A 13,720-nucleotide genomic window follows, 5' to 3' on the forward strand; every position below is an offset into this window, starting at 1 on the left:
TACGTGGGACGCCTACCACAGCATGGCTGCCAAGCAGTGCCATGTCCGCACCCGGGATCCGAACCAGCGAACCCCGGGCCGCCGAGAAGCGGAACGTGCGAACTTAACCGCTGCGCCACCGGGCCGGCCCCACAATTTTTTTTTTTATTGAGTTATTGATAGGTTACAATCTTGTGAAATTTCAATTGTACATTAATGAAGTTATAATTTGATATACTGATATCTATTCTGCAGATGATCCTTCTATGGGTAGCAAATGAGTAAAATAAAATTAAGTTATATTCCTGTTGATGTAAATCCTGTTGACTGATGTAAATCCTGTTGCCTGATGTAAATCCTACCATAATCTGTGTAGGTTCAGTCTAGATATATTTAATACATTATTATGTAATTTTTATGGAGTTGATGATAATTTATGAACTTTCCTGCGAAGAAAGTGAATAGCTTATAGCTTAGCGAGAATAAAAATAAAAGTCAAGTAGGAAAACAGTGATTTTTTTAACTGACTTTTATTGTCTTTTTCCTGAAATAGTTTAATTTTCAGTATTTTTTCCTTACAGTCTTCAACAAGCTGTCCAAAGTCGTTTCAGTAATATTATTTACTTAACTATAAATAATTAAAATATTAAAGTGAAATTGGAAAGACTTTAATTCTTTTTAAAGGAAGCATTATGCTCACTTGGTTTAAAGAAATCTAAACAGAGGAGTAAATGAAGTCTTTTTGGCCTTATATTCGTATGTTCTGATGTTCGAATAGATTTTTTCCTGTCTAAGAGTATTATATAACGACTTGCAAAAGTTAGATTTCTTTCTAACTTGGGTGATCTTAGACAAGGCAACTCCTAGGACTCACTTCTTTTTCTGTGAAATGGAGTGAGCGTGGAAGGGCAACTGGTTCTAATCTAGCCCTCAGCCCACTTTATGGCCTGGAGTGTGACAAAAGGCGCTGCTCTTTTTCTCACATTAACCTCTCTCTTTCAGTCAGCTTATGTGTGAATGTGTATATTCTTCCTTTTGCTTCTGTGTACACTGTTCTTAGCTTTTCTTCTTGATACTTCTAACTTCAGGATTTACATTTATAGTTCTGTCTTAAGGAGGCGGTAACTTCACTAGATTTCAGAACTGGCACTGTTTTGTTTTCCTTTTTTTCGTCTTTTGTATTTAAAAATGAAAGTTTCAGATATGCTTTCTTTGTTACAGAAGTGAAAGTGAGTGAAGTATTTATTGGACATTTATATATTAGAAGCTTTGTATGCAGTGCACTGTTTACTCCTCACAAATTTATGATGTTATGTTTCCCGTTTTATAGATAAGAAAACTGAAGATCACAGGTTAAATAATTTGCCTGAGACTGCACAGTCATTAAATGACATCTGATGCTTTATTTCTCCCTATTCATTCTTCCCTTGGAACCAAGAATACTAAGAGGGAGGAAAAAGGAAATGAGAGATTGAGAGAGAGGGAAAGAGATCTGAATTCAATGTCTTTTCACCTAAGAGAATGAAAAGTGTGCTTTTGAATTATGGATCAGGAGCCTCTGCAAATTGTTGTTTCAAGAGGTTTTCATGGCTTGACAGACTGGATTTGAATTGTGGCTCAGCTACTCATGAACTGTAAGCTTGTCTCTTGGTCTCTCTGAACTTTGGTCTCCTTTTCAGTAAAATGAGGTTGGTGCCTCTTCATAGTGGTATTGTGGAAAATAGAGCCCAGTGCCTGGTAGGTAGGAGGTACAGAGGAAATTGCATGTGTATGTTGTCACCACTAAAAAACAAAAATTAAGGTTTGTATTTATCATTGGTTGTAGAGTTAATTAGATGTTCTTGGCAGCTTTTGGCATGTGAGTAATGAACCTTAGCTTAGCCTATTCTTTGTTTTTCTTTCTTTCATAATTCTGTATTTATATTTCATCATAGCTATTTGTCATCATTGGGAAAAACTTTTTCCCTTTGTAGTTGCCTCCATGTTGAAAACAGCCTTGGTCTATGACTCCCATGACAAGATCCTTGAGGGCTTGAGGAAGAAAGATCCTTTGTTAATGCCCTCAAATAGTGTGTCCTCCTTTGGATCCTTAGTCTCCTTCCTCTCAAAGCTGGGTGAGTTTTGTCCTCACCTTTGCAAAGAAAGGAGCAGCAAGGAGCAATTGGCTGCTTGCTACTGGTTGCTAGGAGGGGAGGAAAGTGAGTTAGTATTCATTCTGTTCTCCTCCCACTCTGTGACATCTGTCTGCCATCTGTTTGCTTCCCACATCCTTTCACTTGTCTTTAACCTTCCATAAAACATCCCTAAGCTGCCTGAAAGACACCATAATATTGAACTGGTCATTCAGTAGTTCTTCCCCTAAACCAAATGCATTAAGGTCACACATCTAATTTTGAAAGAATAGCAAGCAACTTTTGGAACACTTAGCAGATCATTTCAGGTGAGCTTGTGTGAATATGCCGTTTGTTCCCCACCACCCACCCTGACTCCAAACACACATACTAGAGAGGAAATGCCAAGGAGTGAAATTGTGTTCTATGAGTAAATATGATGACTTTCTTCTCAAACTGTTTAAGACACAACCCGTTACACTGTTAGTCTTTTATTCTATTCTGACAGTTTTCTTGTTCTGCCTTTACCTTTTCTTCTTTTTCTCAGATTCTTTATTTTGCTTTTGTTGTTTAATGCAGGACTTGAACACTCCTAAAATTTTTTTTTCTTTTCTATATTAGAGAAAATGGCAAGAGTTGGGTAGAAAAAATTGTGATCAAATTAACAGAAATGATGAGGCATGGACAGCCATTCCTAGATAACTAAAACTCAGCTATATTCAAATGCAGGATTGACTGATGCTGAAATAGCAGGGAAATTAGAACTCTGGGAAACCTTAGGAATCATAGAATTTAGCTTCTTCATTTCACAGATGAGGAAATAATGTTCTAGAGAGTTGCCCAGAGCCATACAGCGAAGTTATCATGGGACCAAGGCCCTTGGTCTCTTGACTTGTATTTAGCACTTTTCTATGATTGAGGTGGAATTATTTCAGAATTAACAAATGGCAGACGCATTCTATGACCTAATGCTGTGATGGCTTTTTAAATACTATTTGCTTTACTTTCATAAAAAATGAAGTGTATTTCAAGTTAGGGAACTATTGTTGAATTATCCAAATATTCACTGCACATATTAACTTGCAAAACTCTTCATATGTACATTGATTATAATCAGTTCAAAATCTCATTGTCCACTAGTTAGGGGACTGGTTAAATCCCGGTGCATCCATGTGATGGCACATCACACCTCTGGATTTTGGAAGAATTTTTGATGGCATGAAGAAATCCTTAAGACGTAATAAATGAAAGTCTGAAATAATATATACAGTATAATACCAATATTGTGTTAAAAAACAAGCATATAGATGCTTAGTAAATAATAACAGTGGCTCTTTGAATGTTGGGATTATGAATAATTTTTACTTTTTCACTTTTCTACAAATGCACATATTACTTTTATAATCAAATCAGTGAATATTTTAAAAATGTAATTTATAATAATTCGTTTTCTACCCTGTTTCTCAGAACAGTTTATATGGTAAAATGACATACCTTTGAAGCTCTTTAGTGTAAATTATTTGTATTATGATCTCTTTTTTGTTCCTTGAGTTTTCTGCTCTATTTTTTGTTAAACGTATTTTATTCCTTAGGAAATTATTCACCGTGTGTCTTTATTGTACTTCATCTGGTCTAAATATATAGAGAGAAAAATATATATATTTTTACCTTTATTTGCCAGTTTTGTTCAAATAATGCTTATACACAGTTTAGAAAAGTCAAGTGATACCAGAAGCTTTGAAGACAAAGTGTAGCAGTTCTTGGCTTCACTCATTTCCACTGGGGGTTCACACTCCAGAAGAAACTTAATGAATTTGTCTATTTCGTAGGGAAGTTACCTCCACATTGCTAACTAGGATGCTTCCACTGCTCTTTTTTATTCATTAATTTTAGACAGCATTTACTTTCTGTTATCATAGATGACATGTTAACTTCCATACCCTCTTTTACGTCTTTCATCTCATCCTCCCATTGTGGTTAAAAGACTATTCAAATTAAATCAGGAATTGTGTTTTCACTATTGTCACCTTGCAGACCAAATAATGTATTGTGATTATATTCCCTTTTTTTTGTAGTTTTGGTTTTTTAAATTAGTTTTACAGTATGCATCTCACTCTCTAAAAGCCTTCTCTGGCTCCCGTTGTCTGCAGGAGGAGGTCCAATATCAGTGTGTGCGTGGCCTGAGAGCTTACCCGGCTCCTCTTTTTCTTCTAGCCTCTGGAAGCACTACATTCTATCCCTCTGCTTCAGCTCTCACTACAAACTCTCTTTGCAGTGCCTTCTTGTATTGTTTCCTTGTCTTTTCTACATCCCTGAACATCTTTCCTTCCTTCTGCCTTCTGTGCTTACCAAGGCTTCGTCTTCTCTAGGAAAACCTTCCCATCCTTCCATCCCCACCCCCACCCCCACCATGTCTGGACCAGCTGCCCCATAACACCTTTGTATAGCTCTACAATGGCTCTACTCATCTCATTTTGTAATTGTTTATGCTAGCTGTTCTCCAGATGTGGTTTGGGGTCCCCAAGGTCTCTAAGATCCTTTCAAGGATCTGAGAAGTCAAGTACTGAGTTTTTCTACTATAACATCTGAAAACACCTAATGTTTGCAATACACCAGGGCTTGTGGGAAAAATAGCCTTGAGGCATACCGTTCAAAACTTATGCAACTGTGTAACAAGTTTGCCACAAAAACAGTAGCAATCCTAATAAAATTTCTAGCATAGCTAAATCTCTACTGGGATTCGCACCTACCATCCTAGTCAGTCAGTCCTTCATAGCCTTAAACCCTAGGATTCATCTTCCTCCTTTGAGATTTAAGCCCTGGAAAACAATTTGCTTATGGTTATCTTTTTGTTTGCATATGAATGTCATTTTTATAAAAATTTAAAAAATCTGAATCTGGTTATAGCCTTCGTTAGTCTGTTGTTTTAATTCAGAAAACAATTCTTAGCATTTTTTCATCTGTATTCACAGCTTCCCCAGATCACTTGAAGACACTATACCAGCATCTTGCTGCCTTATGGGAAGGTACTCTGCATTTTCAGTGTTTTGCTTAAAATCTTCATAAACTGCTAAGGTGTCTCTTTAATATGTGGAAACTTGTACCCTCCTGTCTCTTCAAAACTTGAACATGTATTCTGAACCACTCAGCTTCCTTATTATCTCCATATCATTACCCTATTTACTAAATGTGTGGCCTAGTTTGTGTTATAGAAACATGCTTTGTAGCAGATTGTCCCTCCTATTCCAGGAAACCGATTTCCTGACCACCTCCTTCCTGAATACCTTTACAGCGTTCTTTTCAGATCTGTCTCTTTCCTCTCAGACCAGAGAGAAAGAAGTCTGGGAAATCTGGTTTCACAGTTTTGCAGTGCTGCTTGTTGACCAGGTGATGTTTTTTCCGGACCTGCTCTCGGGTCTCTTTCAGTAGATCTGAAACACAGATTACACTGCATTTTCTAAAATGGAAATGTATTTATCGCTCCCTTGTTAGTATCTGTGACTGACTCTGTTGCCTCTAGTAGGTGTTCTTAAGTTAGAGTGGACTCATGGGTCTCTAGGAACTCAAGAGCCTTCTGAAATTATATGCAAAACTTCTGATTTGTTCATTTTTAAGTAGAGAGAGGGACTATTAATATCATCAGACTCTCAGAAGGGTCCAGGCTAAAGAAAAAAATGACTGGCCTACAGAATAAAGGTCTCATGGTGCTGCAAAGTACCCAACTGCATGCAGTTTCTCAAAAGTATCATCTGCTCCCTTGCTTTAATACCAGCTGTTTCCTCAGCTTACAATTCCCTTACTCTTTTAACTGTATTACACAATTCATGCCTTTAGGAAAGCTTTCCTTGATCCCTGGATCCAGTGCCCTCTTGGGGTTCGTCTGGGCTTCTGTAGCAACAGATACATGCATTATGATACTCCATCCCTTTACAGGATGGTTTCTTACTTGAAAGTGGGCTTGTGAATGCCTTCCTCATAGGCATATTGTAATCTTTAATGAGATGATATACAGATAATATTTAATACAGTGTCTGTCTGAATGTTAGTAGTTCTTGTTTGCATGGTTCCTCTTGCCTTTCTTACCAGCAGTGTGATCTGTGAGGTAAAATCAACATATGTTTGTTTGTTTTGCCATGTTTACTTTTGACAGGATAGAGTTCAGAAGGACCTGAGAAAGGGTCGGGTTCCTATTTAGCCCTAGAACCAAACAGAATTTTTCATACTAGTAAATTATGGCATTTCCCGTAGGAGCCATTTGTTAAATGTTTGTGCATAGTCAGAATTACTCATAAAGTCCTCAGGCAGGTGCCACATTGGAGACTCCCAATCTAATGTAGCCACTTTTTCTTTCATCTTGGGAAGACATTCGCTCTTTGAGTATCAGGTAGAAAAGGTAACCTGTGTTTAGAGGCCATGTCCTTAAAAAAAATCTTTAAATGCTGGAAGTGCACTCAGCAAGTCAAGATTCTTGAGCTATAAAAGGAAGCTAAAACTAAGAACTGTTGAAAAAACAGCAGATTGACATCTCCAAATACACTCATTCAGAAGAATGGTGCTATAAGCCCTTGTACTTTTTAAATTATTTCTTTTTGGGGTTCTGGGGGGCATTGGAGCCAGCAAGGTTTGTATAAGTGAGTTTGAATAAGTTAAATAGGAGTGTGATGGCTTCACAGTATTTCCTCTACTCTGGAAGTTTAAGGAGATCATTGGAAAAGACAAAAGGGGACACACACAGACAGCGGGACAGGCTCCGGTGAGGAAGCTGCCCCAGTAGTGCTGGAGCAGCTCGATACAGTGCCAGGGGTCTGAGGACCCTGAGGAAGCTTGAGGCCCCAGTTGCTTTTCTTCTCTAAAGTCAAGACTGAGGGTGCAGCCTTGCCAGAGTTCGCGGTCATAACTCATGTTTTCGGCTCTGGGTATTTCATTTCTCGCTTTCTTGTTCTCCTGATTTGTTAATTCAGAAATTAATTGATATGTGAATTTACTTATTAACTGTAGTTGAATAAAGCTTAAATTCTGTATTCAGTATTATGTATTGAAATTCTTGGTTTATCAAGTTGTACTTAGGTTTCCAAAGATGCTGAGTTTGATTTGTTAAAGAAGTTCATTGTTTGTGTGTATAACATATGTTCTAGTGCTTAAACTGTTAAAGTTGCTAATAAAATTTGTCGTCTCTTTATTTATCACAAGGCTTACCAGGCAAAACAGTCTTAATATATACATACGTGTGTGTGTGTGTACACACACGCACATTTTAAACATATGAGTCTGTTTTTCTTTTTTACATTTTGTATTCATTACTTGGGTAATGTATTATGCTTTGGGTTAACATTTTGAGTTTATGTGGTACATTTAGGAATTGTTAGTGGATTTTACATCAATCAGGTAATTTATGCATATTAAACTAGGCTTACCATACTCTAAAGACAACCACATGGCTTAATGACTAAATGGCATGTTGTCTGGAGTCTGAAAGACCTGGGACTGTGTCCCAGCAGTGTCACTTTCTAGACAGCACTGTCCAGTATGACAGCTATTGGCCACATGTAGCTATTAAGCACTTGAAATGTGGCTAGTATGACTGAATTTTATATTGTATTTAATTTTAATTAATTTAAGTCTAGGTAGCCGTGTGTGACTAGTAGCTAACATGTTGGCCCTCACGGTGTGAGGTGACTTAACTTTTCTGTGTCCCTGATTTCCCATTTGTACAGATGAGATCATGCTTAAGCTACCTTTTGTGATTGTCATAAGAATAAATAAAATAATACATTTAAGGAGCTTAACATTATGTTTGGAGCAGAATATGTCCTTGAGAAATGGTAGTTAGTTATAATGACTATTAGATATTTAATAAACTGGAATTACTTTCCTTTTGAGCATTAATTTAAACCTGTTTATTTTTATTCTTCCCTTTCAGGATTAATTTATTTTTGGAAATCAAGTGCAATATTAAAAGGAAAACAAACCAAACTACATTATTGGAAGCCATTTCTGCTAATTGTAATACATTTTAAAGTTTATGATTTGATTTGAATACTATCATGGGAGGAGCTGTGAGTGCTGGGGAAGATAATGATGACTTAATTGATAACTTAAAAGAAGCTCAGTATATCCGCACTGAAAGAGTGGAGCAAGCCTTCAGAGCGATTGATCGCGGAGATTACTATTTGGAAGGTTACCGAGACAATGCTTACAAAGATTTAGCCTGGAAGCATGGGAACATACACTTGTCAGCACCTTGCATTTATTCTGAAGTTATGGAAGCATTGAAACTTCAACCAGGATTGTCTTTTCTTAACCTGGGAAGTGGAACCGGATATTTAAGTACAATGGTGGGCTTAATTTTAGGTAATTTTTTTTTGTAAAATTCTATTTTAAAAAGTAAGCTGAGTTTGTACTACTGTTTATGATGTACAGGGTTTGTAACTTTGTGTACAGTCTGTGTTTGAATGTATATACTCAAAGTGGTTATCTTCCTTACAATTGTGGAAACAGAAGGTAGTAGTAATCTTTTCTTATTCTCAGCCCTGACCCTGATAGTTAGCTTCGGCATTCAATCCCAGACTTAAGCTTTTAGAACTGTTTTCCAACCCCTAATCATTGTCTTTATTTAAAATTGAGCAGCTGGTAGGCAGGAATCTCAGGAGTATCATGTACTGTATTTCAGGTAAAGTGTCCTGACTGCTGGCCATAGAGAGTTTGATAGTTATTGGTGTCTCATTTAAAGGGAACAGTGCCAGGTTTTTGTTAGAAATACAGGAGTATGTGGGATATAGAGTATGTAGCACTGGTGGGGCAAAGCAAGGGTTTGGAGACAAAGACAGAAGAGGGAAGTATGTGTCAGGAAGCTTTCGGCATACCTGTTGAGTGTCTTTTGTGGCAGGCATTATTTCTGGTGTGAGTATACAGCAGTTATCAAAAGTAACAAATATTTACTGGGTGCTTACTATGAGGGCTTGGCATTGTTTAAAGCAGTTTACGTATAGTAACTCACTTAATGTTCCTAAGAATCCTCTGAAGTATATACTATTATGATTCCCGTGTATATAGGTGAGTAAACTGAGGTACAGAGAGGTTCAGTAACTTGCCTAAAGTCACATAGTCAGGAAGTGACAGCGAAGTGTGGAATGTAGGTGGCAAAAGCATGGATGGAGGAAAATCTGCTGTAAGACATGATGTTGGATGAAGGATGAACAACCATGGATTTTGCTAAGCCACTTAGTATTTACTGAGTGCTGCTGTGTGACAAGCGTTAAGGTAGAGCATTAAAGCCTGTAACATGGACCTTTGTCCTTGAGTTCACAGACTGATGGGGGTGGAGAGACGTAGAAAATGAACAGTTCTCCTCCATGTGATGTATGCTGTAGTTGAGGTATGTGCCCAAGTTCTAGGGATGAGACTGTGGTTTAAAATTCTCTCTAAGGTGATGGAGAATCATTGAAGGATTTTAAATAGAGAAATGACTGCACTCTAGTAGGCGACCCTATGTCCTAGTGTGCTGGGGTAGTCCTAGTTTATCCCTGTTCTCACATCAGTATTAATAATGTCCTTTTCATTCCCAAAGTGTCCCAGTTTGGACAATAAATAATGTGGTTATATTGTATGACTTTTAAGGCATTTTTAGACCTGAAACTCTTCTTTCCTACATACTGGCTATCCGTACTTTTTTAATCTCACAACTGAGTGAGTTCCTGATACATAATAACTGCTCAAAAATGGTAACAAATTATTACTTTTTACCAAGAAAGAAATTTAGCAGCTTAGGTTTCACTTGGTCTTCCCACCTGTCCTGAGATAGGAATTTCTTAGCAGGTCGGGAACTCCAGACATCTGTCACTTCTATCACTAAAGCCTTCTTGAAAAAGGAACCTCTGGGTTTTGAGAGAGTCTCCAAATCAAAGGAACTTGGTAGGGGGAGTAGACAGAGCTTCTTTTCAAAAATTGGAGTCGCCTTCCTTGAACCACTACATTCCTTTCTTTCTTTTTTCTTTTTGGTGAGGAAGACTTGCCTTGAGCTAACATCTGCTGCCAATCTTCCTCTTTTTGCCTGAGGAAGACTGTGCCTGAGCTAACATCTTTGCCAGTCTTCCTCTGTTCTTTATGTGGGATGCTGCCACAGCATGGCTTGATGAGCCATATGTAGGTCTGTGCCCAGGATCTGAACTGACAAACCCCAGGCTGCCAAAGTGGAGTGCACGAACTTAACCACTATGCCTCTGGACCGGCCCCAAACTAGTGCATTTCTTGATCAGCTCTGGCAACTTTAGTCTGGAGTCCAGCCTTCATACCTTGTCTGGCCAGCCTTAGAGCTTCTGTTATCCTTTCTTCTACTTCTCCAGCCCTATCAGCTGGCTCTTGCTGAGGGAGGTCAGTCTAGCCAAAGGACTGGCAGCAGGGAGAGGGGTTCATAATTAGCAACTTTGCTAGCAATGAGATCACCCTCTTAAACTCCATTCCTTAGTCCCAGTCTCTGAAAGATTAGATTCCTGTGGCCAGATGCATTTGTAGGCCAACCTCAAACTTTATTGTATCTTGATTGTCTTTTAATCCATACCAGAGGACAGTGTGGGGAAATAGACCCTTGTGTAAATGATCCACAATGCACTAAATATTTGCTCCTGTTACAAGGCTCCAGGGAATCATGGATCTTTAGTTATGTCTATGACTGTGGTTACTGGACATTATTCCAGGATTTATCTATGTGTGATTCTGCACAGTCACATCAAGATAGAGTTCCTCTCCTGTTAATGGGAAATATTCATTTGGTGAGAAAGATAAAATTAAAAAATTTTAAAGAAGGAAAGGCAGAAAAAGTCTGTAAAATATGATTAGAGCTAATAAATCTTGGATCTAGCTAGCTTTTGAGGAAACTTAATCTTTTTTTTCCCTCTGCCCCCTTTTTTTAGTTTGTATTTCCTGAGTATTTAAGTCAAGGAGGGGAGAAAACATCCATAAAAATCACTTAGAACAAGATCCAAAGAAAGATGCTTACGTGCTCCCTATAATTATCTGAGATGGTGAATCAGATTTGGCTCCATTGCTTCACAGTGACCTTATTAACAGAACTTCTCTCCGTGTTAAGTAACTGTAACACCGTGGCTCACAGCCATGTTTCTCTCCTGGTCACAAGATGGAGATGACAGGTGCTCACCATAGGTGGTGGATCTCATTTCGTCTGAGGACATGCTCAGTATAATCTGGAGGAATCTGGGCTGAGGCAGGGAGAGCCAGGGGATCTGTGGTTTGGTAATACAGATAAGGAAGGTGCCCTTTGAGGAATTTCTACCGCCACTCCAGAAACACCTGTAGAGGATGGGCTAACAACCTTGAGAGAGCTTTTGTTGTTCAGTCAGAGGAAGTTAGGTTTATCTTAACTTCAGGAATTCCTTGAAGCAGTTACTCATAAATTTTTTGCCTTCTACCTGGAGAAATGGATCACTCTAACTCGTAACGTGTCATTTAGACAACTTGTTTAGTTTCAAATAAAGATAAATCCTTGTTCCACTCGCTTAAGAGTCTTCCTAGAACTAAGGATTTTTACAAAGAATCTAGTACTTAATTGATGCTCCTCTCAGTGCTGTATTCTCACACCTAGGGAATCCCATTGAAAAACAGGGTACAAGAAAAGAGGCCTCCCAAGTCCTCTGCTTCCCAGAGTTGAGTTAAATATCAGAACCATGAAGGCTAGTTATTCTGATAATCTTTCTGGTTCGCCTAGGGATGGTTCTTCTCCATTCTGATCCTTTTTGCTTAGAGATTCACTCCTATTTTGTTATAACACATAATATAAAAATTATTGGTTTCTTACAAAACCTATAATATCAGAGTTCATCCAACTTAATGACTTTCTTAGTCTCTTGCTTAGTTACTGAGTTAATAGGAGTGACTCTGGAGGGTCTGCCAGAATCATTCCAACACTATGTATGTCAGTACCTCAGCACTACATTAGTTCCTAAAGGTGAAATAATTGGCAAGCTTGCATGCTTAACAAGAAACTTACTGCCAAGATATATAAATACCTACAATTGCTGTATTGTCCAAAGAAGTTGATTAGTCATGTTTGGTCTCTATACTCTTTCTTTCTCTTTTTACCACAGGACATTAAATGGCACTTATTCAGCTATCCTTATGTTGCCTTTGACCTCAGATAGTCATGTTTTCTCTCTCATTTTAACCCCCCTCCCTTTAATGAAGTATAATTTGCATACTGTAAAATTCACCCATTTTAAGTGTACAATTCAGGGAATTTTAGTAAATTTTCAGTTTTGCGAACATTGCCATAATCCAATTTGAGAACACTTCCACCTCAAAAGACATCCTTCATGCCCAGTTGTGTGCGCACTCTGTCCCCACCCTAGCCCCTGGCAACCACTTTCCTATTTTCTGTCTCTATAGGCTGGTCTTTTCTGTACATTGCATATAAATGGAATCATACAATATATGGTCTTTTGGATATTTTTTTTTTCACTTAGCATTATATTTTCAAAGTTCATCCTCTCTGTAGCATGTATTAGTACTTCATTTCTTTTTATGGTTGAATAATATTCCATTATATGGGCATAACACATTTTGTTTGTCCATTCACAACTTGTTTTTTAAAGGTATGCTTTTTGGTGAGGAAGATTGGCCCTGAGCTAACATCTGTCACCAATCTTCCTCTTTTTTTTTTCTCCCCAAAGCCCCTGTACATAGTTGTATATCCTAGTTGTAGGTCATTCTGGTTCTTCTCTGTGGGATGCCGCCACAGCATGGCCTGATGAGTGGTGTGTAAGTCCATACCCAGGATCTGAACCGGCAAACCCCAGGCTGCCGAAGCAGAGCATTTGAACTCAACCACTTGGGCAGGAGGCTGGCCCCTGTCCATTCACAACTTAATGGACATTTGGGTTATCACTTTTTGGCTATTATGGATGATGCTACTGTGAACATTTCATGTAAAAATCTTTGTGTAGACATCTATTTTCATTTCACTTGAGTGGACTCCCAGGAGTGGAATTGTTGGGCTGTATGGTAAGTTTACGTTTAACTTTTTAAGAAATTGCCAAGCTCTTTTCTAAAGTGGCTGTACCATTTTATATTCCCACCGACAATATATGGGTTTCTAGTTTCTCCACCCTCACTGATAACTTATTTTTTTTAATAGCCATCTTAATGGGTATAAAGTGGTATCTTGTGGTTTTAACTTGCACATCCTTCATGATTTATGATGTGGCATCTATTCCTGTGCTTTTTTGGTCATTCCTATATCTTTGATGAAATATCTATTTAAAACTTTTCCCTATTTTTAAATTAAGTTGTTGGTGCTCTTTATTGAGTTGTAAGTTTTTTTCGTATTTTTTGAATAAGCCCTTTATTGGAAATATGATTCTCAAATATTTTTTCATGCTCTCTTAAGCACCTCTTTTAACTCTCTTGGCTCACTTCAGGCCAGAGACTCAGGGAGATCCTGAGTGATCTTCTGCGTTCCCCCCACCCCCATTCTTTTTGGTAAGAGGAAACACATTCTTTAGGTTTCTAGGGTTCTAGTCTAAGGTAGATTGTATTTTCAGTGTTAAACCAAACCTCAGTTTTCTCTTTATCCTCTATCTTATCTTTTTTTTGCGGGGGAGGAGATTTGTTTTTTGTTT

The 13,720-nt window shown here is 38.0% G+C and overlaps 1 protein-coding gene across 8 annotated transcripts in view; it reads left to right on the top strand.

Annotated features, from left to right (window-relative positions):
• Nucleotides 1-13,720, top strand: part of PCMTD1 (protein-L-isoaspartate (D-aspartate) O-methyltransferase domain containing 1) — a 66,438-nt gene that overhangs the window by 19,981 nt on the left and 32,737 nt on the right. For 3 of the 8 annotated variants that reach the window (XM_005613177.4, XM_070221552.1, XM_070221551.1), the window contains exon 2: nt 8,011-8,441. The exons of 3 other annotated variants lie outside the window; for them this stretch is intronic. In XM_005613177.4, the coding sequence (XP_005613234.1) occupies nt 8,135-8,441 (307 nt within the window). In that variant the 5' untranslated portion in view covers nt 8,011-8,134. Of the gene's footprint in view, nt 1-5,062; nt 5,117-8,010; nt 8,442-13,720 lie in introns of all 8 variants that reach the window. 2 more of the 8 variants (XM_023648627.2, XM_070221554.1) reach the window with 1 other exon arrangement.

The sequence above is a fragment of the Equus caballus genome, chromosome 9 (genome assembly GCF_041296265.1).
Source record: "Equus caballus isolate H_3958 breed thoroughbred chromosome 9, TB-T2T, whole genome shotgun sequence".
In the NCBI taxonomy this organism is placed as follows: domain Eukaryota; kingdom Metazoa; phylum Chordata; class Mammalia; order Perissodactyla; family Equidae; genus Equus; species Equus caballus.